At 38.0% G+C, this 24,596-nt stretch overlaps 1 protein-coding gene across 5 annotated transcripts in view; it reads right to left on the reverse strand.

The window, feature by feature from the left end:
* Positions 1 to 2,414: 2,414 nt before the first annotated feature.
* Positions 2,415 to 24,596, reverse strand: part of CRPPA (CDP-L-ribitol pyrophosphorylase A) — a 128,111-nt gene continuing 105,929 nt past the window's right edge. The window contains exons 10-12 of one of the 5 annotated variants that reach the window (XR_011139629.1): positions 9,644 to 9,728; positions 5,987 to 6,096; positions 2,415 to 3,116 (exon numbers count right to left, since the gene is read on the reverse strand). Coding sequence is in view for 3 of the 5 variants with exons in the window: in XM_068935013.1 (XP_068791114.1) it covers positions 9,624 to 9,728 (105 nt within the window). In the remaining 2 variants the exon portion in view is untranslated. The other 4 variants (XR_011139630.1, XM_068935015.1, XM_068935016.1 and 1 more) reach the window with 4 other exon arrangements.

The following is a 24,596-nucleotide window of genomic DNA, read 5'->3' on the forward strand; positions in this document are numbered from 1 at the left end:
GCATTAATACTTGCAGTACAGTTTTCTACAATAAGTTTGACTTCTACACTATCTAACAGATTGTATCTGAGACCTGAAAGATCCTCTAAGGATCCATCTGATTCAACTCTTACTTTCTTGGGGGAAAAATACAAAACCTAAAGAACACAAATCTCCGGATTCATTATAAAGGCAATTTCTTTATGATAATCATGGGATACAGCTCATTTTATTGTGCTCACTGAATCTCATGGATGTCACTTCTTACCGAGATTTTATTTCCTATTTTACTTCCCTGTCAAAGGTGCTTTTATTTTAACTTGTGTACAAGGCTAATTAAGCATGAGCTAACCTTTTTCCTATTTAATGCCAGCTTGAAATTCCCTAGTTTCTGCCAGTCATTCACTTATTCACCTTTGCTCACTAGAGTCACTGACTACATCCATCACAGTGCAGTACAGCTATTTTCTAAATCTTTTCTGATGCTTATAAGGCTTTCATCAAATTTAGCTTCAGATACAAAAAAAAAAAAAGAAAGAAAGAAACCGCTGAGATTTTTATTAAAGTATAATTTTTCATTGAAAAAAAACCAGCTGAAGTTTCATAATTTCAACACAGAATTGCCCAGCAGTTGTCCATTTGGGCTGTGTTTCAGAGTTTTCCAGAAGCCTAAAACAAATGAAACTCAGAGCATGTTTTCGGAGGAATGAGAGAGGGCTGCGAGCCCCCTCCCTGTGAGCAATCACGACTGCAGCCCAGGGCAGGAAGAGGTTGGCAGCAGCAGTCCCAGCAGATAGCAGACACCTTGCCACTCTCCATCCACGCGATCTGTTTGATTAGCATGAATCGCTGGTCTCCATTAACCTACATACTGCGCGTATTTTCCAGCCTCCTCTATACTAGGTGCAGCTTATTCACTTTGTGGTTGCTGCGGCTGAGGTGGGGTTGACGGCTGTAGAGCCGCCTCGGCTCAAGGTTTTCTCAGCCCTTCTCAGGACCCAGGTTGTCACCGCTGGGAATCAGCGAAGCTTGAAAGCAAAACACCGGATCTTCTTCTGCCACCGTGGGACCTAGTCTTTTAGTCAACTTGAGGAAGATTTGGGGTAAAAATGCTTAGCGACACCGCCAGGGGGTGCATTGCTGCCGCTGTAATTCCTGTTCCTACGCGCTAAGTAACCATGCCAGGGTATTGCAAAGCCTTGCACAAATCCTGTTTCCTTCTGCTTCTGTGGAGCTGCCTACACAAAGCTGCACCATGGAAAGCGGATTAAATATGGGAGTCAGTTACTTTAAAGAAAAAACAGCAAAAGAAAAAAGTAATGGGAAATAATACACCTTTTAGAGTCGTGTACTCAAGGCATTTTGCAGCTTTTCTCAAAATATCCACCATAAGAGCATGTCTTTGATCTGGTGCTAACAGCCACTCCCAGAACGGGTTAGAGACATTTGGTTTCCTTCCTTCCTTTTCGTATCCTGACCTACTGTTTTGGAATGCAGTTCACCTCTGAGCTTTTTCAGATGTATCATTTTCACACACAGGCTTGCATGTCACAACACACAGCCACGGCTTATTCCACCGCCTGCAAAGCCCGCACACGACAGCCAAACGGCAGGGCCACATGACGAGCCGAGACCTCCCCCTTGCTTTACTCACTCACACACACCTGTCTGTGGAAGGGGCATAACAGTGTCCAAGTGGCTTATATTCACCTCATCCTGGACATTGGCAGGCACTCATCATGGCAAAGTTCAAAATCTAGTCCTCTGAGGGCACAGGTCGATGGCAGTTTAAGCTGATGTATGTCAGTACAGCCACAGCTCTATGTGCCCTCCAGCCCATCCCTTTGCAACATGACAGCACGTCAGGAGCTACCTCCTTCCTCAAAAGCTTTCCCACCTGGGCGAATCAGCTGAAAGTGAATTACTTCCAGCCACACAACAGTTTTTCAGTTTCCTCAGCTTCCTTCACTGCAGTACAAGCCTTAACACTAATGTACAGAGCACAGCAGCAAAACATTGTCCAGAAGAGGCCAAGACCCCTCCTTTTTCTACCCTTGCATTCCAGCTTAAACCAAACATAACACCATCCCCTCAGGCTCCGCCGTCACTGGAGCTAGAGGAACCTCAAAGATTTTAAACTCTGAGTTGCCCTTTAGAAGTGCCCCATCGCCCCATTTACACAGGCCTGTGGGTGCTTAGTTTGGAGCCACAGCTAAGCTCCAAAATATAGTTAGGATTAATCAAAACCATAAGGTTCTCCCACTAAAGAGTAAAAGAATTGAGCACAGCATAAACGCACATGTAAAACTGCAGCACAATAAATGCATATATACACAACATGCATTTATTTATTTATTTACTTATATAAAATGCATATATACATATATGCATTTATATATATATTTTATAAATATATATATATAATCAGCAGCAGGACTGGCATGGTTATGTGTGAAGTTAACTGAAGATGGCCAGAGGGAGGAGATGCCACACGTTCTTGAGAGCACTGTTGAGGCACTCTCAGTCTCATTGACTTCAGTGGGTTTTGAATCAGGCTGTGCTTTTGCTGTGAAAAGGAACTGCTTAACGTGGGGTTCCTTGCTATTCATCTCTGAGTAACTCCTGGCAAAGCCACAGGTTTGTAAGTAAAACCACGCTTTTTCCAATTGCTAGTACTGCAAGCTATACCTGCCTTCTGCTTTTTTTCTTTTCTTTCTCTTTATTTTTCTTTTCCAGACTCTGATAGATCTGCAAATCCGGCTCTTTAACTAGGTGCTGACTTTACAGGCCTAAGTCTGGCTACTTAAGAGGGCATCAGACCTTGGAGAAGGTCTTTTCCCCTTCCATGGGAGGATTGTGCTTAAAGCTTTACTCCAGTTAAGAAGTAACACTGAGTGTCAGTCCCAGCAGCTGTCATGCAGGAGGTCCATCCCTTCAGGCAGCTGCTGCTCATCTGCGTTCAGCTGGCAACGGAAGTGACATCTGTTCTCGGTCCCAGCTGTGAGAAGCATAGAGGTGCCAAAGCCCAACTGCCTTAGTTCTTGATCCAGGAGCAAGGAAGGGTTTCTGATGCCAGACCACGGCTTGGCTTTCAGGAGAAGGGGGGGGGGGGGGTTGTCTGCTTCAACGATGGTGGGCTGGGAGGAATGGAAAGAGAGTGACAAATAGGGAGAGAAAGAACAAGTAATAGAGACAGAGAACAGGATGGGAGAACAGAGAGGGAGAAGACAGGAGCAAAGAATGGCTGAAAGGGAAGGGAAACATGAGATTTGAAGCAACAGGGCTAGTCTGAGCCATGGAAAAGAGGAGGTAGAGTAGTGAGAAAAAAAAAAAGAGATTCAGAAGTAGCAACAAATAATTATCCAAGAGAGCTGATTATCTAAAAAGATTGATGAATAGGGAAACACCTTACAGAGCTGCAATCTCAGGCTCTGCTGGGCCTGGAAGGCATGACCATCCACAGTGCTTAGCATGCTATGCCCTTCAAGGGTCTCCCCTGCAGACTTGCCCATCTGGAAGAGCTTTGGTTTATTTTCCCTCGCCTCCCTCGTTCTCCATATTATTTAAAATCACATCACTTCTTGCTTGTCCAAGTCTCTTATTTACTCATTTATCTTTGTAACTCCGAGATTTTAACTGTGTTATAATTCTAGTTTTTGAGATAGGAATATGCACAGGATGATAGACAAGATCTGGTTCAACTTAAAAATTGAAAAGTATAGTTAAATTAAGAAATGTCACATTCCTCCTCAGGTTGGTGTATGCAAGCCAAGTACACTCTATCATAAAAGTACTTCCATGGTTGGGACTCTTTCCTCAGCACAGGCTCTGAAATTTTATTTCTCAAATCTCAAAATTAATTGAGTATTCCTGTAATAACCAAGTAAAATGTATATTAGACAAGTGCTTTAAAGCCCTGTCAATCAAAGTCAATTTACACTGGAAGATGCAGTGTCAGTGACTGTTTCTTTCCCTGTGTCTGTTGGCAACATGAGACAAACTTAACTGAGATAAACAACTGGGCTGAGGAATGGGCTGAGGGAGACCGACATAATAAAAGCTTACAAGTCTAAAGTTGAAACAGCTGGCATTGTGGGCACAAAGATTTGAACTCATTTTGATACTTTGCATAGGTATCTTACTCTAGGCACCCAGAGAAGGGCATTAGTCATCTAACTGGCTGCAATTACAAATTATTTCAAACCAGGTGCAAAAGATCAGACTAATCAAATGAGTCGGACAGGAATAATGAAAGCAGGGTCAATTTTTTTCTTTGTTTCTCAGACTTCATCTCTTCCAGATCGGCTGTAAATAATGTATTTACAGTCAAACATTTTATATCACAACAAATATTAACATCTTAACATTTCATAATAGATGTTCCCAATGGGAGCCCTTAAAAGATATTATTATTTTTACAAGTCTCAGAATCTCTCCAAGTTTCAGTGAGAATTAGTTGTGGTTTTAATAAGTGACCTTTGAAACAAACAAGAGGAAATTCCTTTGAATAGCATTCTGTCACAACCTACACAAAGAGATATCTCACATCTAGTACGCTGCATCTGAAGTCATCAATCTAATAACACAAATACTTCTTTTCAAGTTAGACACGATTAAGACTAGTGCATCTGTCCTATGCAGCAGAGATAACAATCAGAAAAACTTAAAAATATGAGGTCAAGCCACTACTATGAACAGCTAAATTAATCCCATTACACGCTCCTTCTGTGTCATTTAACTGGCCCAGTTATAAGAACGGTCATACTGGGCCAGATCAAAGATAGCTCTAGCCCTGAATCCTAGCTCCTGCAAGAACACTTTTAACATGAGCCTATTTCTGAATCCCCAAACCTTCCTTAACAGGATCAGAGGGGAAGCAGGCATGGCAAAAATGAAATGGAAACGGAATACAAGAACTACCTTGTCTCTGTCCGCAACTACATGAACATGCATTGTCCGGACACCTTGGTGGAATCTTGATAAGACGGAATAACATTTTGCACATCAAAGTTACGGATGAAAAGGAAGAAAAGAAAGAAAGGAGAAATGATATCTCATAAAAATATGAGATACTTTAAGAGAGACATGGCACTACTGGAGAGAGTCCAGTGGAGGGCTACAAAGAAAGATGATTAGAGGACTGGAGCACCTCTCCTATGAAGAAAGACTGTGAGAGCTGGGCCTGTTCAGCCTGGAGAAGAGAAGATTGAGAGGCGATCTCATAAACGTGTATAAGTATCTGAAGGGGGAGTGTCAAGAGGATGAGGCCAATCTCTTCTCTGTGGTGCCCAGCAACAGGACAAGAGGCAACGGGCACAAACTGAAACACAGGAAGTTCCACCTAAACCTGAGAAAAAACTTCTTCACTGTGAGGGTGACAGAGCATTGGAACAGGTTGCCCAGGGAGCCAGTGGAGTCTCCTTCCCTGGAGATATTCAAAACCCGTCTGGATGTGATCCTGGGCAACGTGCTCTAGAGGTCCCTGCTTGAGCAGGGAGGTTGGACTAGATGATCTCCAGAGGTCCCTTCCAACCTCAACCATTCTGTGATTCTGTGATTCTGTGATAAATGCTTTTGTATATCTGGAAATAAACGTGCTTTAAAAAAAAAAAAAAATAAAAACAGTGACCAGGAGCAGATGTCCAAGACAGGGAGAATAGAGCAAAAAAACTATAACCCGTCTGTGGTATACTTCCTAGCTTTCAATGACCTGCAGCCAGGGAAAAGTGCCATACCACTGGAAAGTGCTAGGCAGCAAATGGGAATCTTAACTAGCCTTAGAAATTGCTCTTTGGATGGCACCTCAAATAGCATTGTGGAAATGATGAGACTCTGGTGTCACACAGAAATACAAAGCTGAATGCACCAAAAGCTTTAAGGTGTCCAGACATGGTTTTATTCTGCAGCCCATGTTATTAGCAAGATGAGCTGAAAGCTTCGCTGTGATGCTTTAAAGTCAACTAGAACTTTGCCACTGATTATAACGCGGTCACATTTCACTTCATACCTCTTTGTTGTTGTTGTTGTTTTTTAATTTCACTGTCTTCTGTTTTCATTCTTGCAGCTTTTTTAAGAGAGCCATCAAAACATCTTTTTCAAACTATGTAGCCTAGGAGGCTAAAGAAAAAGATTACAGTTAGAAATTCTTCTGCCAACTGATTTAACAGAAATGAAGCAACTTCATTTTTAGATATCGCATGATGCAGGTTTGTTTGAATACACAAATCTAATTCACTTAACTTTGCAGTTACCAAAAGCATTGCTAGGGCCAGATTCTGCACTCCTTTTTCTGATGAACACTTTACCCCAAGGAATACTAATTAGAGTGCCTGAGGAGTACGGTAAGCAAGGCTGGCAGAGTCTGAGCTCTTATTTACTCTGTTATCTCTGTCCAAATGTTCAAAGCAATATGGGTGGTGACTGATTCACTAGCTAAATTCAAAACAGCATGTGTGTAAAAGAGGCTGCCAAGTTTCTAATGTATATAGCTATTCGTGAGAAGCTATGTGTAGAGAAAAAAAAATCAATCAGTTTCTTAATTTCATATCTTTACACCCTTTGTAACTATTAACATTCATCCAAAAGATCATCTAAATTTGGTTTGGATCCACAACGGCATTAATCCCAGTTCAGTTTCTTTCAAATTGCATTTTTACTATTTCAAGATACGTATTTAGTACTTCTGCTGTTGGTGTATTTGCTTCCTGTATAACAGATTTTTGGGTGTATATAGATTATTTTAAAATATTACTAAAAACAAAAAAGCCCATAATACAATGATTAACAGTTCATTAGTGAAACTTATTATCTTCCATTTAAGTTTGGATTATTTGTACTAAATATGTTTTGATACAGCAGTTCACTGCACGAACATTTTCAATTGTATTAAAATTCATTTAAGATAAAGAGGTAAATAAAGCAATATAACAAAGTAAAAGGTTCTGTTTATGAAGCAAATGACAAGCTGTACACAATCCAATGCTAAGGTTGTAGCACAAGGTGTATTAGAGTAGACTGAAAACGGAAAAGGTTTTTTAAATTCACTTTATTATTACTATGTGAGGAAAACACCTCATGGATAATATTTCAGTCTTAAAGTGTAAAGAATCACAAAATACAATAATCAAAGAAATATCTTTCATCATTTCTTTAGAAGCTTGTGAGACAAATTCTTTCATCAAACTCAAATAATTAATTTAAAAGTGAATTCAGGAAATTTATTTGTGAGAGCTGTCCTGTTAAAATATGAATGCCAACAATAAATTCTTGAGTTCCTCATTTACTTGACTACTTTGCAAATGAACAGGCATGAGTAAATACAAATAAAATACGCCTATTGCATACACAGAGCTAATACAAATGCTTATGTCGTACAATGTCAGAAAAGGACAAACTATTAATCAAAGCAGAGAGGAGAGAGAAGCAAAGAATGAAACGGATGATGCATGCGAACTATGTTAGTTGTATTAGGATGATTTCTGTGTGGAATAAAATGTGTGCTTTGGATACAGAACAGAGAGCTAACAACTCTTTATTGTATCTTGCAGTGAAGTAAGTTTGGGATCAGCATCAGCTTCTCAACGGGATTTAAAACAGAGATATAGATTGTGCCTCAGCAGAAGTTAATAAGCCAGTCTTAACAGCTAAGGAGCACTTATTCCATCTCAGACTACTTGTTTCTGCTACTGTCAATGCTGCCTTCTCTGTTGATAGAGCAACTGTAGGATACTGATCCAGGCTTAAAATAATCCTGAAAAAAAGGAGAAGAGAAAGAGATAAAGAAAGAGAGAGAGAGAGAGAGAGAGAGAGAGAGAGAAAGTGAGAAGGAGAGACAGAAAGAGAGAGAGAAAAAGAGAGAAAGGGGAAAGAGAAGGGGAGAGAGAAAGCAAGACAGAGTAAGAAAGAATGAAAAAAAGAAAGGAAGAGGAGTGGGGAACAGAGCAGAGCACAGGAAAACAATAAAAAGAAACCAGCCTTGGATCATCCTACTCTTCACTAAGTTTTGTCTGAGCATCACAGGGAGAGGAACACGGCAGAAGTAGGGCTGGAAGACGGGGAACTCTTTCAGTGTGTACTGCCACAAAAGACCCTGTGTTACCGAACCACGATGCTCAGAGCTTTTCTCACTCTGTCCTCTTGAAGAGCTGAGCTGCAGGAAAGAAATTTCCACAGCCATTGCTAGATATTGGAGAGAGAAAAATTTCTTGATCAAAACTGGAAGCCTTACTTGAGATAGATGGGTTTTTGAAGGTTTACCTAGCACGGAGAAGGATCCATTCTGAATGCCATCAAGATAGACATTCTCTGCTTTACTTGGTCTGCCTATTTCTTTTTTCTGGCTAAGACTGGCTAAATTATATTCTACATCTAGGACCCATGAGGACGTAGTCAGCAAATTCTCTAATGTCATGGCTTTGTGCCTAGCTACCAGATATGAGAAATCGTACTCATGAGAACAAGGCAGCGGTCAGGCAGCTGAACTGACAGCTCGCTCTCTCTCTATAAACAGAACGGAACACTCATGATGGAAAGATTTCACTAAGTCCCTGTTCCCGTCACTGCAGGTACTTAAGGCATTAACCTAGCCCCTTTGCAAGTAGCAGAGGTGCAGTAATTTCCAAAAATCTGATGCGTAGGGAGGGACAGATGCTTTCATGCACCATTCATCATTTTAACCCTTCTGTCCCAACCTTCAGCACTTAAATATCAATGTAGTGTATAGCTGAACTTAAAACACTCAGTTTTCTTCCATACATATACATGCTAACCAGCACGAGATGAAAATTGCAATCGTGTAGAAGAAAAGACCAAAAGAATCTTCTTATTTCTCCATAACCTACAGGTTAGGTTGGAAAATATTTTTTGGTCTTTTGCCTTCTCCATAAGCATGTGCATGCACATGCACATACATATCCACACACACATGCACTGAGGGTACCTCAGTAGTGGTATCAGAGCAAGTTCTGAACGGTGGTACATGGGTACTAAAAGAAGTGTAGCATCTAAGAAGTGCTCCATTCAGAGCATACCTTATGCAGAAAATTGGGCTGTAGCATTTCAATATCCATATGCACATCTTTTCTTTGAGGCAAGGATACCCTTAATTTTATAAAGGAACCTGAGCCTACAAACACTTATTGCAATGTGTGTTCACATTGACATCAGAAAGGCTATTCTGCATAATAAACACTACGTTCACTAATAGGTATAGCAGCAATTTTAAAATACTTTCATGTAAAGAACAAGAGTTGTGCTTAAGTATTATTTTAACTTAAACAAAACTTCACAATACAGTCTTAGAGTACAACACACGTGCAATGGTGTCAAAGCCAATTCTGCACAGCGACTGAATGCTTTGGTGTCCTCTGTGCACCTTTTTAAATGATCGATATCTCATAAAAAAATGTTTCAGTATTATTCCTCAAAGTATGTATCCAGTGCATCTCAGAATGATTTATATTTCACTTTACACTTATATACACAACATAGACTTGCATTTTAAGTATAAAAATATGTTGTTAAAAGATCTTAATAGTAAATGTCATAAATCCAGAGTTTTCATCAAAGGGTAAAATATGTTTCAAGACCTTTGGTGAATGCATGGTGAAAAGAAACGTTTCTAAAAGCTACAAATGATTATGATCTTATGCTACCAAAAGCTGACCAATCAGCTCAGGGTTTCTGTCCTTTATTACTGCCATGGTAAGAGCCGCAGCAGAATTTACCACCTCCTGAAGTGGCAAATGGTCCTGAAAAAAAAAAAAAGGAGATAGGGGAAACAATATGTTAACAAAGGTGCAAAAAGTAAATGTTTAAGATCCATTTTCAACTATACAAAATTACCTTATGATTTCTGGGAAAAAAAATCAAAACACATTTATTTGCATTTATTAGAAGAAAAACTCTTAAAGCAAACATAGAAAAATTCTTAAAAAGAAATGGAATATATTTCAATTGCTGAACTTAATGTCATCTATCCAGAAGTGGCCAAAATAGAAGCCTAATTCCATCACTTTCTTTCCTAACTGATTTTTAAAATCTAAAGGTAGTCCAAATTTGGGGTAAATATTGGAATAAAATGTATGATTTAATTAAGCAGCATAGTTAGGACCTATAACTTTAAGCACCTGCTAACTCCCATCTGTATCCTACAACCCACTTCTTAAACTCACAAACTGAAACATATTTAAGCACCGGTGCTTCAGTAGTTTAGGCTATTCTTTATACCAAATAGCTAAAAATGTGGCTTTGATAGGCAAGTATGGACACCAACACAGGAAGAAACAATAAAATGGAACTTTGATTCTCTGCTTCTAACTTAGCACTCCAGATCAGATTTGAACAAGACTTTTATCTGATTTCCAAGTTTTCTTAACTGTATTGGATATAAAAGGTTGGACTAGTGCACCCAGTAATATTTTCATTTGCGCATTGGGAAAAAATCAATAGGTGTAGCCTGAAACAGAGAGAAATAGGAAGAAACAATTTCTGTGAAGCAACAGAGAAAAAGAAAGGTCTACAGAACTCTAAAGGGGGTCTAGAAGAGCTTCTAATACCTGAGATGTGCTACAAAGAGAGAGTCAGAACTGCTGCCCATACCCACACTGGGCAAAACCAGAAGTAACAGGCTTAAGGGAAATTAAACTGGGATATATATCAGAAGTTAGGAAAATTGTTTTAACAATAAGGATCGGCATGTAGTGAAACAGACTACTGATAGATGAAGGAAACTCCATCATTAGCGTCTTTTGCTTGCTTCGCTTTGTTTTTTAAAGGCTAGGTCTGACAAACATGTAAAACATGATGCAAGTACGGCATAGTCCTGCCTGGGGCAGGAAGATGGAGTAGTTTGATTGTAAATCCTTTCACCACCATTTTTCTAAGCTGCTAAATCAAGGAAGTACTTGTAGATAAATAACACTTTTAAGAAACTTGCATTAACGGAGAAAGAGAAAATGATGTCAACAAAAAGGTAATGTCAACCACTGCTTTTTAAGGAATAAGACTACTGCTGAAGGGCCCTATACTGCTAGTATGGAGGAAAAATGGAGTTTTAAAAGTTGGGATTAAAGGAAAAAATGATGAGGGAAAGGTATCTCTGAAGAGTATCCCTGAAACACTGCAAATTGTATAGCTTTATGTATTATAACATTCTTATTAACTCTGTGCTTTATGTAAATGACAGGAAACGTGCCAGAGAGAGAACTGGGTAGAATTTGAAATAGCTAGTTTATTAGTTTATTAGATAATAGTTTACTCTATTATCTTTCCAGGAAAATGGATGTTTGTATCTGAGTAGAATTTTGTTCTAAAATTCACTGAATAAGTAAACTGTTCCAATTTGTAACCCCCCTCCCCAAAAGATTACACACCTCATAAATTCATTTTATATATTTTAATATGCAGTAAAATTATTTACTAGTGGTCTAAAAAATTGTATTAGAGTAACAATGTTCATCACAGCTGTGTCTACCGTTTGCTGAAGGACAGATCCTGCACTTCACACTCTGGCTAAACAAGAATGGAGAATTCAGGTAAGCGAGAAGTACAGAACTATTCTCATTAGGTTCTGCTTCTCTGGGATCTTTTATTGCGGGCTCATGGTGCAAAGAAAAAGTCAGAATCCACCACTCAAATTTGATAGGGGTTTCACTCCCTCATTCCCTACAGGTCTAAATAGCCATTCAAAGTACAAGGAGAGTGGAAATCATGTGCATATACCCTTCAGAGAGCAAACACTGAAATCGTTTTCAAGATCTAGCAACACATTTCTTGACATTGAGCAGTGCCAATCTCTTCACTCCACTCACCACTTTTGCTTACTCTGTCTTGAGAAGCATTTCACAGTTACAGACACCATGTTTTCCAAATGGGCTTCCAGCCATATCTGAAGTTGGCTGGAGGTGCATAATTTTTTCCTCATTTCACAAAAAAGAAAAAAAATACACCTGGCCAGGAATGCTCTTACTGTTTCTCCCAATAAATCTTTCCACATCCTCTGTTGGTTACTGGATTCAGCACACATTCCTTTGCAGTAATAAATTATTTAAGTTTTTGAACATAAAAGAAAGCAAGAGAAAGAAATTTAGTTTTCACAGGAGAGATTGAAAGTGACACCATAATATCCCTTTAGACTGAAAAAAACTTTTCCTAAAACTAAAACTAGGGCTTTAGTGCTAATTTTCATGCTCTGGAGGAAAGACATACAAAAATTATGGATAGTACTTGTAATCCATATAATGTGGCACAGCACTGTGTATGGAACCCCGTAGGCAGATGAGGTCTATAAACCAAACTGAAATTGACTGGCAAATTGCAATTTGTCCAAAAGAGGAGAAACACTAAAAGTAAGTAGCACAAACAAAAATGCATTTACTAGCTTTAAATTACTTCACTTGTAATAATCTCACTATTATTACTATTTAGGAAATCTACTGGTTTTTGTCTTTTTTTAAAATCAATCTATTCAATGGCAGGAACAATGAACTGCCATACAAGATTGGTCCCTGTTAGTCTGTCTTTGGCAATGGCCAGAACTGTATTCTACAAATAAATATACATTACCTTATTTAAGATAAAAAATGGAATAGAAAATTTATTCTTAACTCTATACAGTTACATTATTAATTATAATTATAGGCTTCAATTACATAGTGAAGCGTGTACTGAAGCTGGCAACAGTAACAGATAAATCCTTTTAAGTATTTATCAAAGAGGGTGCTAATTTTTAGATTCATAACGTTGCTCCTGCTTGGTAACACTGATCTCAGGGTCAGTACCCAATACCTGGGCCTAGTAGCCAGTCTCTCAGTGAAGGAGAAATCAGTGACAAAAGGTTAAGTATGTGCTGAATTTAACTTGCTTTATTCTTACAGCCACAGTGTTACTGGAAAGACGTAGTAAATAACATGAAGAACAGACTCTTCCAGGAATTTCAAAATCACTGTATATCTGGTATCTTTCTGAGAATCAAAATGTGTTCTTAAGCTAGGAATCACTACTGTAGTAATGATCTGACTGTCATAGCAGATGCACAGTTGTTGACGTTTGGTTGATCATTTTTAGTCCTTATAATCACCGAAAAGAGAGCAGAAATAGAAATTTTAGCCAATGAAAGAGAACACATTGTTCAAAGCGCACGCATAACATTGACTTATACAATGATACAGTTCTATCTTAAGTATTCTTCCTCCTCTTCTGAATCCTGCTAACAATTTGTTGCGTTTTTAGACCATTACTGTGCATTGAGGAGACATTTTCAGTGCACCATAACAAACCTGAGCTTTTTCCTAAGTGGTTATAGGTCATTAGGAACCCAGCAGTGTTTATACAGAACATAAACAAGAATTTAAACGACAGAATTAATGAATAATCCAGAAAAGAAAAAGAATCTCATGGATCTTTCTTAATTTAAAGTTAAACAAATAAGTGAATACTTCAAGTCCCCTGGCTATACCTTTAAAACACCCCTGTTTCTGACACTGCAATGTTATTTCTGGCAACAGTGCTGATTACAGCTGATAGTGCCTACAGGGAGGCTTCAATAAGGATGCCAGGACAAATTTAATCTACCACACCTAATCCCATTGCACATACAGGCCTCCAAACGTCTTTCATATTCAATGGTATAGTATTAAATCTTTCAAAAATCTCATTATTAGTTGCAGGAAGTCAAATAATGAAGCAGGACCAGGTCTGCACTTGTCTAATTGCCTGACATGTTTGGCTATACTGTAAGCATGATAAAAAACAGGATGTAAGAACAGAACGATCAATACAAATCCTCAGGTAGCCCACAAGACCTCTCCCGTGTTATTGCCCACCCACTGCTCAGCTCTGTAAGTTCCACGAAGGGGAACATACTTTGGCATACCAGTCCGTGAACGCATATCCGTGCATGGACTGCACAGATCAAACACCAACAGCTCTTTCGCTCAGCAGCAAAATCCTTAAAAAAGACCGTGACCTTTAAATAAGACTCAGAGGCAGTAACGATTTTAATGGATTAATGATTGAAGTTCCACATGATCAGCTGATGCGCAATGTCTCCCTTAAACCATTGTGATATTCACTGTCTATTCATTTCATCCCGTTGTCTTAAATGAGTCTCTTGTGAAAAAGAAAAACCCCAAACCCCTAGCATTTCTTGGCCATTAATAAATAGAATTTTTTTATTGTTTGAACAGATGATTAACTACATTTATAAGCTAGAAACAAAACTTTTACCACATTATATTTATGTACTTTGGAAAAGAAAGTGCTCAGAAACACTGCCAACCTTATAAACCATAAATCCACATAACAGCACTTTGATTCCAAAATAAAATATCCACTTTGTCTGTTATTAAATAGTAAAAATATTCAACATAACCATATTGCATGATGGCTGTAACTCATATTCAGAATTTATTGGATGCAGAGTAACTGACTGTAGGGGTTTTCTGGTCTACAGAATAAAACTGGGAATGGATACAGGGACAGAGTTAAAGTTATGTTTGGAATATGCAATGTGATATTTTACAAATGTGCATTTACTTAAGAAACTGTGAGGATATCTGAATATTTATTGACATTCCCCTAACTATTCATTTCCTTGCTTCAATCTGTTTAGGATTTCCACCCCCTCCTAAGCTGGAACTTCAAATACATGCATTTTAACTTACATATACACTAGTTCAATTTAAGTGTAGCTTGAAAACCACATACTACACTTATTACGCTTAGCATGAAAAAAAAAAACCCTTTGCAGGTATTAACTCTGCCTTATACAGCACCTCTTTAAAAGAATAAAACAGCTGTGTTCCATTATTTGAACTCTGTTTAACTGTAACATTATTCAACTTTCTATTTAATACAATTTTTAAAAATGAACAGAACTGTAATGTTAGCACTGATTATATGGCTGATGGGAAGCCTGAAAGCATGATTTAAAGACAGTGCTACACAATATGGCTCCTGCCAGCGAGCATGTTCCCAGACAATAGCTGGACACGGTTCAGGGGACAGCATAGGCCAGGCATTGCTCCCAAGAGGCAGTCTGAATGAGGCCACCCTCTTTGGGGAAAAAGATAATTTAGCCACATGGACATGAGACATGTTGTGTCTTTTAGCCTCAAGACAAGAGAACCATCCCTGGCCTATGTTACTTACCAATATAGATGTAGCCTAAGTATCACTGCGAAGTGACAGCTGTGCCTTTCTCTCTGTACCCAAATGGATTGAGCATACATAAAACTACAGTAAAATTTTACCCCAAGACTGAGGCACAAATACCATGTAGCTGCCACATAAACACAGTCATTAAAAACAAAAAAAATAGATGAACTGAGATGAACTGTTCCATGGAAATCTTTTCCATTGAAAGACTTCTGTGTGACAGAGAGAGAGAAAGATGAAACACACTGAAAGACAACACTCATGCTGTATCTCAGATTCCTGTAAACTTAAGGATAAAGACCGGGAACTGCAAAAGGGATGATGAAGCAAGCCCACTTTTCTGCTTTGCAGGGTGAGCCTACGTGTACACCAGGCACAGGAACCATAAGGCACAGGTGGAAGAGAAAATGGTTGATAGAGTTTGCATTCTGGCAAGCGCATTGCACAAGACTCCATTGGCAGTATATGAGAAGCTGCTATTAACTTAAAACTCCATGGGATGCTGCCACTTATACTACGGCTACACCAGGTGTCTCCGAAACTCGCCTGATGTCACGTACTGACAGCATTTTATTTGCACTCAGAGAAACTGCATTGAGAGTCTATCCTCAAAAACTTCAATATTTGAAATTTTCTTTTTCAATTACTTTTTTCATTTAGAAAGATGATGAGAGGAGATATTGGGGTGTTTTTGCACTATTAAAAATCAACAGTATGATATAGTTTGGTCTCTATTCTAATTTCACAGTGAGGAATTCTCTGATAGATTTATGAAGAAGCATTTTTCCTACTCAAGATATGCGGTGGCATTGCATCTACATTTCAAAGCAACCTCCACTTGTGTTAACAGTATGATCTAATCTGAAGCCTCTTTTCTTCTTAAAATGCTTCCACATTACATTCTTTCAATCCCTGTGCCAAAGGATCTATTGATAAATGACATCTCATACATAATATCAATGCAATCATGTATCTCAATAAGAAGATAGCTATGCAGATCATTCTAAAAGATAAGAAAACTATTCCACTGAGTAATTTTAGCTTTCCTTTCAAGTAATACACAAACAGACAAGGTAGCATTTGAGTTCAGACAGACAGCCAGGTTCAGAGTCACTGTAGCAGATTCACAATTGAACCTTTATATACACAACCTTGCACCCTCTGTGCACTAAGAAAATGCAATTAGCTCTTTGTTATGCGGATACCCCTCAAAATAGAAAGACTTTGGAAATATACTCTGGGTGCAATGGAGAGCTGCGAAGAGACATGTGAGTGGCACTACAAGAACCAAATTTCACTGTGCTATTGGAATCTAATAGACCTGTTAGCTAACCGTGATATACCTGACTGAGTTGCTTCCCTGCAGTTACATAGTCGCACATCCATGCTATAGTGTGCCCAAACCCAGATAAGCTGTGCATAAATATGTGAGAGTGAACTATCTCTCTCTCTCCTGTCATATTCACTAACCATACCTTTATAGTTTGTCATCAGGAAATGGAAAGCCATCAACATTTAAAATGACTATGTGAATAAACTGAGAACAGACAAGTATTTTAAATCTCTCAGTCTCTGTAAGGATTATATTGTTTAATGCTACTGGGTATATCTTTTCACTTAAGATTCACAGAATTAAAACTGAAGGTAAACATTGGTCTTCTGCTTAAAAAAAAAAAAGAGGAGGGAGAGAGAGAGAGAGAGAGAGAGGAAGACTGTCATTCCTTTCTCTGTTACGGATGGAATAGATGGAATTCTCCTCAACCAAGAGTTTTAAAACAGCTCCATGATTTAAATGTTCTGCAACATGTAGGTGACTTGGGTTCAATAACTTTCTTTATTTGAAGAGTATTAACACCTCACACTTTTTCTAGATTAGGGTTAAAATTCCTGTTGAGGAATACCCTCATTCTACATAGACTGCGTCACAACACAAAAATGATGTTACCCCAGGCTAGTCCAGGTCCAGTCACCTGGGGAGCAAGTGAAAGCTGGTTTCTAACCTCTCCCCAAAACCTGGCTTTTATTTTTGTTCTTTGGATGTAAAATAGATAGATAAACAGTCTCTGTACAGAAGTGAGCTGCGTGCCAATGCCTATGTCATTTGTGCAGGGTTAGGTTCTATGTTTCCCAGCTCCTGTCCTCTCCAAGTCTTTTTTCCTCCCTCTGAGAAACGGTGTTTAGAGTGATCACATTAAATAACCCATAAAAATCTCTGGACCAAAAAAATCTCAGAAAAGTGTGTTATAAAGAGTACTTTCATAATGCTTCATCATTGCAGCTTAAGCAAGAGTTCTCCTTCAGCACTCACTGCCATTATTAGATCTAAGCTATTGGCAACAGTGACTGCACCTGTAGTGACAGCAGGACCAACCATCAACAATCCTCTCCTGCAAGTTGTTCAAAAAGCTATCTAATGCTTGAGCTAGCAGCCAATTCTGACCTGTATTAACTGGTACAAAAAAACTGGCAGAAATAAGCCATTTAACAGATGTGTTTGCCTGCTAAAGGTGGAAGTATAATATGTGTTTGAGGTTTCTTAGAGGTGGTATCTTAATACACTCTGTTACCAAACACGACTATAATATTAAATTTATTAATATTCATAAATGTTACTATAGTATCTATAGGCCCTATGAGGTATCACTCTGGTAACCTTATAAAACACAACATAAGCTTTTTTAGAGGGAGGGAGGTAAGGGAGAAGGTAAAATTGTTTCTTACTGTCAATCCAGGAGAAATAAAATGTTCCTAAGGCACAGAAGACTTGCCTTCCCTGAGAATCTGCATGGCAAGCTGCTGAAAAGCTAAGATTAGGCTGAAGCCTCCTAAAGCTGTGGCAAGTCTTTTCTCTGCTTTCAGTAAACTTTGGACCAGTGCAATAGCAGCAACAAACTCATGTGAGAGTTGAATTTAAGTCTTCCAAGCAGCACCATATAATAGTATTTCCCTCTGTATGTATGTGTTGGTGGATCTTCTGCTGCCTGTTGCGATGTAATAGTCTATAAATAAATACTTTGATGGGCTGCAGTGTTAAGTGCTGCAGGCGGCCAGGAAAACATACCAGACCCACCACACACACATATAGAAAAATGGGCTAACTAATACTGGCTTCCTGCAAAACCTACCACCCCAATCATGCAAATCATTTACAGAGTGTTGCAGTACAGCAGGCATCAACAGAAGATGGAGCAACTATGGATCACGCATGAATGTATTTGACACATGGGACTAGTAGCAGAGCAAAAGCAGCATACCTTTTCCTCTTACTACTTATAAACTGAGAAATACAGTGCTTTCAAGTTCAGTTGCACTTGATGGCTACTGTTTTAGCCTTAGCGGAGCTACCGGAAGCCAGCAGTGTATAAAAAGGTGAAAATGTGTACACAGAGAAGGTTAAGAGAAGTGGTGGGGAAACAGGCTAGGAGAAAAGAAGAAGGAGCAGAAGCAAAAGTGAGGGTCTGAGACTGAATTCCTTGGTGAGTTTTTCCCACAAGTTGAACAAAGCTCATATTTTAATATTTCAATAGTCTACCTTAAAATATTTTTCTCTTCTCTCTTCTAAATCACCTAAGGCAATTCAGTGGAAAGAAATGTATACATAGTTTCCTACGTATTTCTGAAGGCACAAAATGATACTATGCTACTTGAATTAAACTAGGAAAATGCTCTAGGCTACCAAGCTAGCCATCAAACACTTTCTAATGCATGATTCAATTTCATGCCCATCATCCTTTACCTTCTTCTCAATAATTCTTGCTGCTACTGAGAGACAAGAAACAAAGATATCATCACAGTAACAAAAAGCACCCTATAATATTACAATGAATGAAAATACTTCCAGATGAATTCTCAGTTCTGAAAAAGTTTGTGTCATCTGTTGTAGAAGGCTCCTTATGTGCCAAAGTACGAGAAGCCATGCAAATACTACATTATATTTCAAGACAATTTGGTGGAGTTTGTTTGTTTATTTGTTTTAAATAAGCTACAGAAAGGTGCAAAAATATAAAAACCTTTAAATCAAAATCAAATTTCATTAGACAATAAAATTCAGTATGGATTCCAAGGGAATCACATTTTCATAGAAATGAAGGTAAGTGCAGACCCCTGCTTTACCTCTTTTGACCTTTTCTTAGGCTAAGCCAGTAAATTTCATCCAAACACTGTACAGCAGTCCCCTAAGGTTAAGTATACCAACTATTTCAATCTTCAAAATACAAAAGGACATGCAAAGATCAAGTAAGATTACTATCAATGCTACAGGTTCTATCTGATAGGAAAATTATGTCATATCCTGTAACCAAAAAAAAAAAAAAAAAAAAAAGGTCTAGGAACCTGGTGGAACGTTTCTACACAGTGAGATCTGAGGTCATCAACCTAACCATAAAATTCTAGGTACCTGATAGTTGCCTACTTAGAATTTTATGTCCTGACAAAATAAAATTTTTTTGTCAGGATGTGACAAAAATCACCTAATGCAGAAAGAGAGACATGAATACAGCACTTCTTCATATATACTTATTTGCAAATACATATTTTATGGTAACTTTAACACAGTAGATTTCTAAATTATAGCTTTTTGTTTTCTGTCCCATATACTGTTGAAAATGTAGGCTGCTTGTCGCATGTTTCAAGAAAAAAATTGAACACAGTAGTTTGCAAATACACAAGTTGCTAATATGAAGTACATCACATGAAATGCTTTAGCTATCACAAACAGAATTTTGTGTACACATGTGCATGACATGCTTTATACTGAAAAAATAATGGCCATATATTTTGTGATTTTGATCATCAGTGCTATACAGAAAGACTGGGGAACAGTTAATTACTGTGACTGTAACAAAATGGGAAGGTCCAGGTGAAGAATAAGTGATGCATTTGAATCTCTTGTGGGATGCTGAAAACCAATACAGAGGAAATAAGAGCATTTTTTTTCCATTCTCTCAGCCTAAAGCATTTTTCTTCTCTCCTCTAGGTATCAAATTCATATGGAACATTATATGTGTTATAATAGATACCCTGCCTCCAACATAAGAAGTGGTATGTTTCAAAAATTTGTATCCATTTCTATATGTTTCCTGATCAGTCATTAATATCTTCATTATACAGCTCCTACAGACTGTGAATAATCTGAAATATAAGCATGTAGCTGCAGTAACTAACTCATTGGAAACATTCCTCTTGATTATAGACAATTTATTTGAGATGGTTCAGAAGAAAAACTGTACAGCCTATTACAAAATAAAATTAAAACTTCTCCTTTTGGAGAAGAAAGAAACAAAAGCCAAGAAATTCTGAGGAGAAAAGTATGGGTACACATGTGCTGTGCTATTGTTCACACCCCAGTCTTGTGGCTTCCAAACTGTTAGGATGATAGTGTCAGTTTAGTTGGGCAAAGGCCACATTCCAGTCTTGGTTACAGAAATATAAACCAAAGTAACTACAGTATTACCAGTACAGTTATTCTGCAATTACAGATATATAACTGAAATTACACTTTAAAAACTACTTTTTACTGTAGATGACCTCATTTAGAATGTTTTTTAAACCAGTCTCTCAAAATTTCAAAAGCAGCTTTAAAGTAATTCAGATGTTTGTGTTTTGGATAATGAGACACACTGAAATGGAGTGGCTGCCCCAAAGCTCATTTTTAAGGGTCTCATAGGTTTCTCTAATTTGATGCTTTTAATGAGAATTAAGCATGTTGCTTGCAAGTGGCTCAAGAGTTGCAACACCTCATCCTTCTGTGAGGAGTGACTGATTATAGAATAAATCATGCATACTTCATGTTTAAGTTACACAGTGAAATTTAAAATCATTTTTCAATTATACCTTGATATTTAGATTTGAATGCCCACCCTACATCTTTCATCTCGTCATTCAAATTCCACTTCTTTGATGATATTCAGGTAACCTTTAGGTACAGTTCATGCTTCATTTCTGATTTCTTTTCCTGGATCTTCCTTTCTAAATGTACTAAAAGGTACAGCTGAGGGTCTACAGCGTACTGGAAGGACAAAATGTAAATTGCTTACAATTCAAGACTTTGAGGTCGGACCAAGATAGCCTACTTTCCCCCAACATAAAAATTCCAGAGTGGTGAAGAAGTGTCCATAAATGGGACAAGAGGCTGTAAAGACATGAGGTGCTATCTCTCCTTGGAGAGTAAGAGGACTGCAACTAGCATGGGAAGAACAAATTACAACATAAGTTGTTAATAATGATTCACTCCCTTTGTCTGTCTCTCACACCAATATGATATTTTTAATACATTAATTTTTCAGTAATTCTAATTGATTTCAATGGGCCTTTGCACAAAATACTGACTTGGTCTGTGCTCCAAAGCAGTTTTCACGCAGTGGATGCAAAGCGCAGGAAAGGAACTTACATTACTTGCTGGCAGTGAACAACTCCATGAGCAAAGGAGTCTTTTATTAAGGTATTCAAAATCACTGCGGATGGAGAAAGTGTATTTGTCTCTATTTACTGTTTTTCCAGAGAGAGCACTTGCCGGGGCTAAGGTTTAGCACCTAAGCAGTGTAGGGAGCAGACAAATCTTGAAAAAAAATAATTCCAGAGGAAGGATGGTGCCTGATGCACCTTTTGTTGCACCACAAATGGTAATAGATGGACAGGGCTTAGGGGTAAAGCGCAATTTTATGGATACAATTGAGGTATCTTCGAGTCAATTAACTTGCTAGCAATACACCTGGAACAGCATAAAAAGTCAATATGGACTAATCACACGTGTACTTTCTTTCTCAGGTGTTTTTTGCAGCCCACAGGTAGCTCATGCTGTAATATCTATTATGAGTCTGGGCCCCAATCTGACCATGACAGCTTGAATTGCAATCAGGAGTCTCTCCTGTCACTAGCTATTCGTGAAATGAGCACATAGCTGGAGGGGCTAAGAGCCAGTTTCCAAAAGGAATGATCTTTTGAGTATAAGCCTGGTGGCAGGAAAGCAGAAGAGATCCCATGACCTGCCTTGTAGCTAAAATACAGCAGACAGGTAAAGCAGTGAGTATCATTCCTCAGGGTTCATGAGCAAACAGCATGCATACGCAGTCTCTCTAGTGTCCTTAAACTCAAAAAGTGTAACATCTACAATTTTAAGGTGACAGATGTGCTTGCTTTCAGATTCTAGTTCTCTTTCAGGCTATGTGAGTCCAGCTACATCATAAAGATAGATGTCACAGATATTCTCTTACATAAAATTCAAGGTTTGCCAGGACAGGCTTCTCTTTATTTCTGCCAGCTAGTATCAGTCCAAACCATGTAACACCATAGCCTGTTTATATACAAAGGCGCTCAAAATGAAAATATATTCAAGTGATAAAACTTTTGCAAAATAACAAAGATTTGGTTTTGTGCTTTAGGAAAAAAAAAAAGTTATTTTAAAACTAATTCGTTCATTTCCTCTTCTTCTGCTTAAAAAAATAAAGGAATATAACTAATTTTGCTATAGCAGATGGACTAATTGCACTCCATAATTAAGATATTTTATTAAAAATGAAAATAGATGAAATATTTTGTTAGCTACCAACACATCTTCATGCCTTGTTATGAGATTAGCATTCAATGTTAATCTAAACCTTCAGGTATGTTGCATTTTAAGCTGTCTATGTTTTATAGCCTTTAACACTTTCAATTAAATTGCTACCAAAGCTTCCTTTCAAAACATCCAAAAACCATCTTGTGCATACCTGCAGCTATAAATATCCTTATCACTGTCTGCAAAGATAACTTCAGTTCTCCCTACTATTTTATTGTGATAGGCATTTGATTAAGAAACTATTTATTAAGGTTTCCAAGGGCATGACCAAACACGATGTATAAGATTTTACTGCATCGCTTACTCCTCACTTTAAAATTTTGCTCATCCAGAGCTAACTGAAATCAATGGGCTAAGGACAAGTAATCAGTGCTATTTTTACAGAGATGGGAAGCTCTAGCCTTTCTCATAAAAAAGGTTACCATTCTTCCAAGACAGCAAGGTAAAAGAGGCTATGTTATTGTCTTGTAGCCTGCTCACATATGCTCTTTTTGTTTCACAGCTTTCCCCAGAGCTTCTTCTGCTACAGCCAATATTTAGAAGTGATGCAAGGTCCTCCATACTGGAAACTAAGTAAATAACTGCATAATTAACTAGCTAGATCTCTAAAGTACTTTTAAAATGCCAATTGGTATTAATATTGAAAATAAAAGTTTGAAAAAAACAGTTGGATTATTTTCTGAATACAACTGTCCACAATGGAAGCAAGTAGAACAAAGCAGTCGTTAGTTTAATGGTAATTTTGACAGCAGTAATGTTGATCATTAGAGGTGCTGGCCATAAGTTTTAACACTTCAGAGGAATTTTAAATTGGTTAGACAAAACCTGTGTGAGCCCAGCTGTTACAGGCTGTAGAACTGTCATGTTACAGATTTGTTTGGATAAAAAGGGGAAGGTAGCTCCGTGTAAGTCTTATCCAGATTAAAAAACTAGTTTAACTGCAAAGTTAGGTGCTGGTTAAGAATGAGTCTCCTGGTGCTTTAACTAGAAAGAAAACCTTTAACTTTTTCTTTTACTCATTTTTTTTCCTTCCAGCTTCAGTATTTGCTTCTTTCCAATTTCACAGCTGCATTTAAAACTGGATCTATCTTTTGACATGGGTGATGATTTCACACTGTCCATCCCCTTAGCCTGTATTGATTAGATGAATGTGTATGGTCATGTTTTACAAGTTTCCTTCAGACAAAAGAAGGAATCTCAAATTCCATTTCCACTAATTCCCTTCTTGATTCAGTATCTCTTTTGTCTTCAACAAACTGTATTCCCTTGTGTCTACTCTTGGCCTCAGTTTTTACCCTGCATGCGCTACTTCCATAAATGTGCTGTTCATTCAGTAAGCAGAACTATGTCTTCAGCACTATGTACATGCCACAACTTCATTTCTTAACACTACTAGTCTCAGCCATGTCTCCTTCACATTAACTACTGAGATTAACTTTTATTATTTTCTTGTTATTTACCTTTTAAGAACTATGGCATTAACAGTGCTACTGAATACCTTTTTATATGCTCAAAGTGAGATTCCATTCTACCACCGTCAAACAAATCTACTAATAACTTATGCATTCCCTTCAAGATCCATTAACAAAACACAAACTGTCTTTCACTTGAGAGTGTCTATGGACTAGCTCCGGTCTAAAAATGGGATTTACAGACCCTCATTCTTTGAGTTACTATTTTTTGATTATTTCCCACAGGTTTCCAGATATCCCTTCCTTTAACCAGATCTGACACTAACAGAAAGGATTTCTGGAATTTTTCCACCTAATACTCATCGGAAAAAATATCCTCGTCTCCACGTCTCTGTCATTTCACTTTTCTTATAATACTGATTTTGCATAACATGTTTTTGCATAAACTGCACAGCATAATAGAAATGCTTAGAAAAAAACTTCCTGCTTTCACT

This window comes from Struthio camelus, chromosome 2 (genome assembly GCF_040807025.1).
Source record: "Struthio camelus isolate bStrCam1 chromosome 2, bStrCam1.hap1, whole genome shotgun sequence".
In the NCBI taxonomy this organism is placed as follows: domain Eukaryota; kingdom Metazoa; phylum Chordata; class Aves; order Struthioniformes; family Struthionidae; genus Struthio; species Struthio camelus.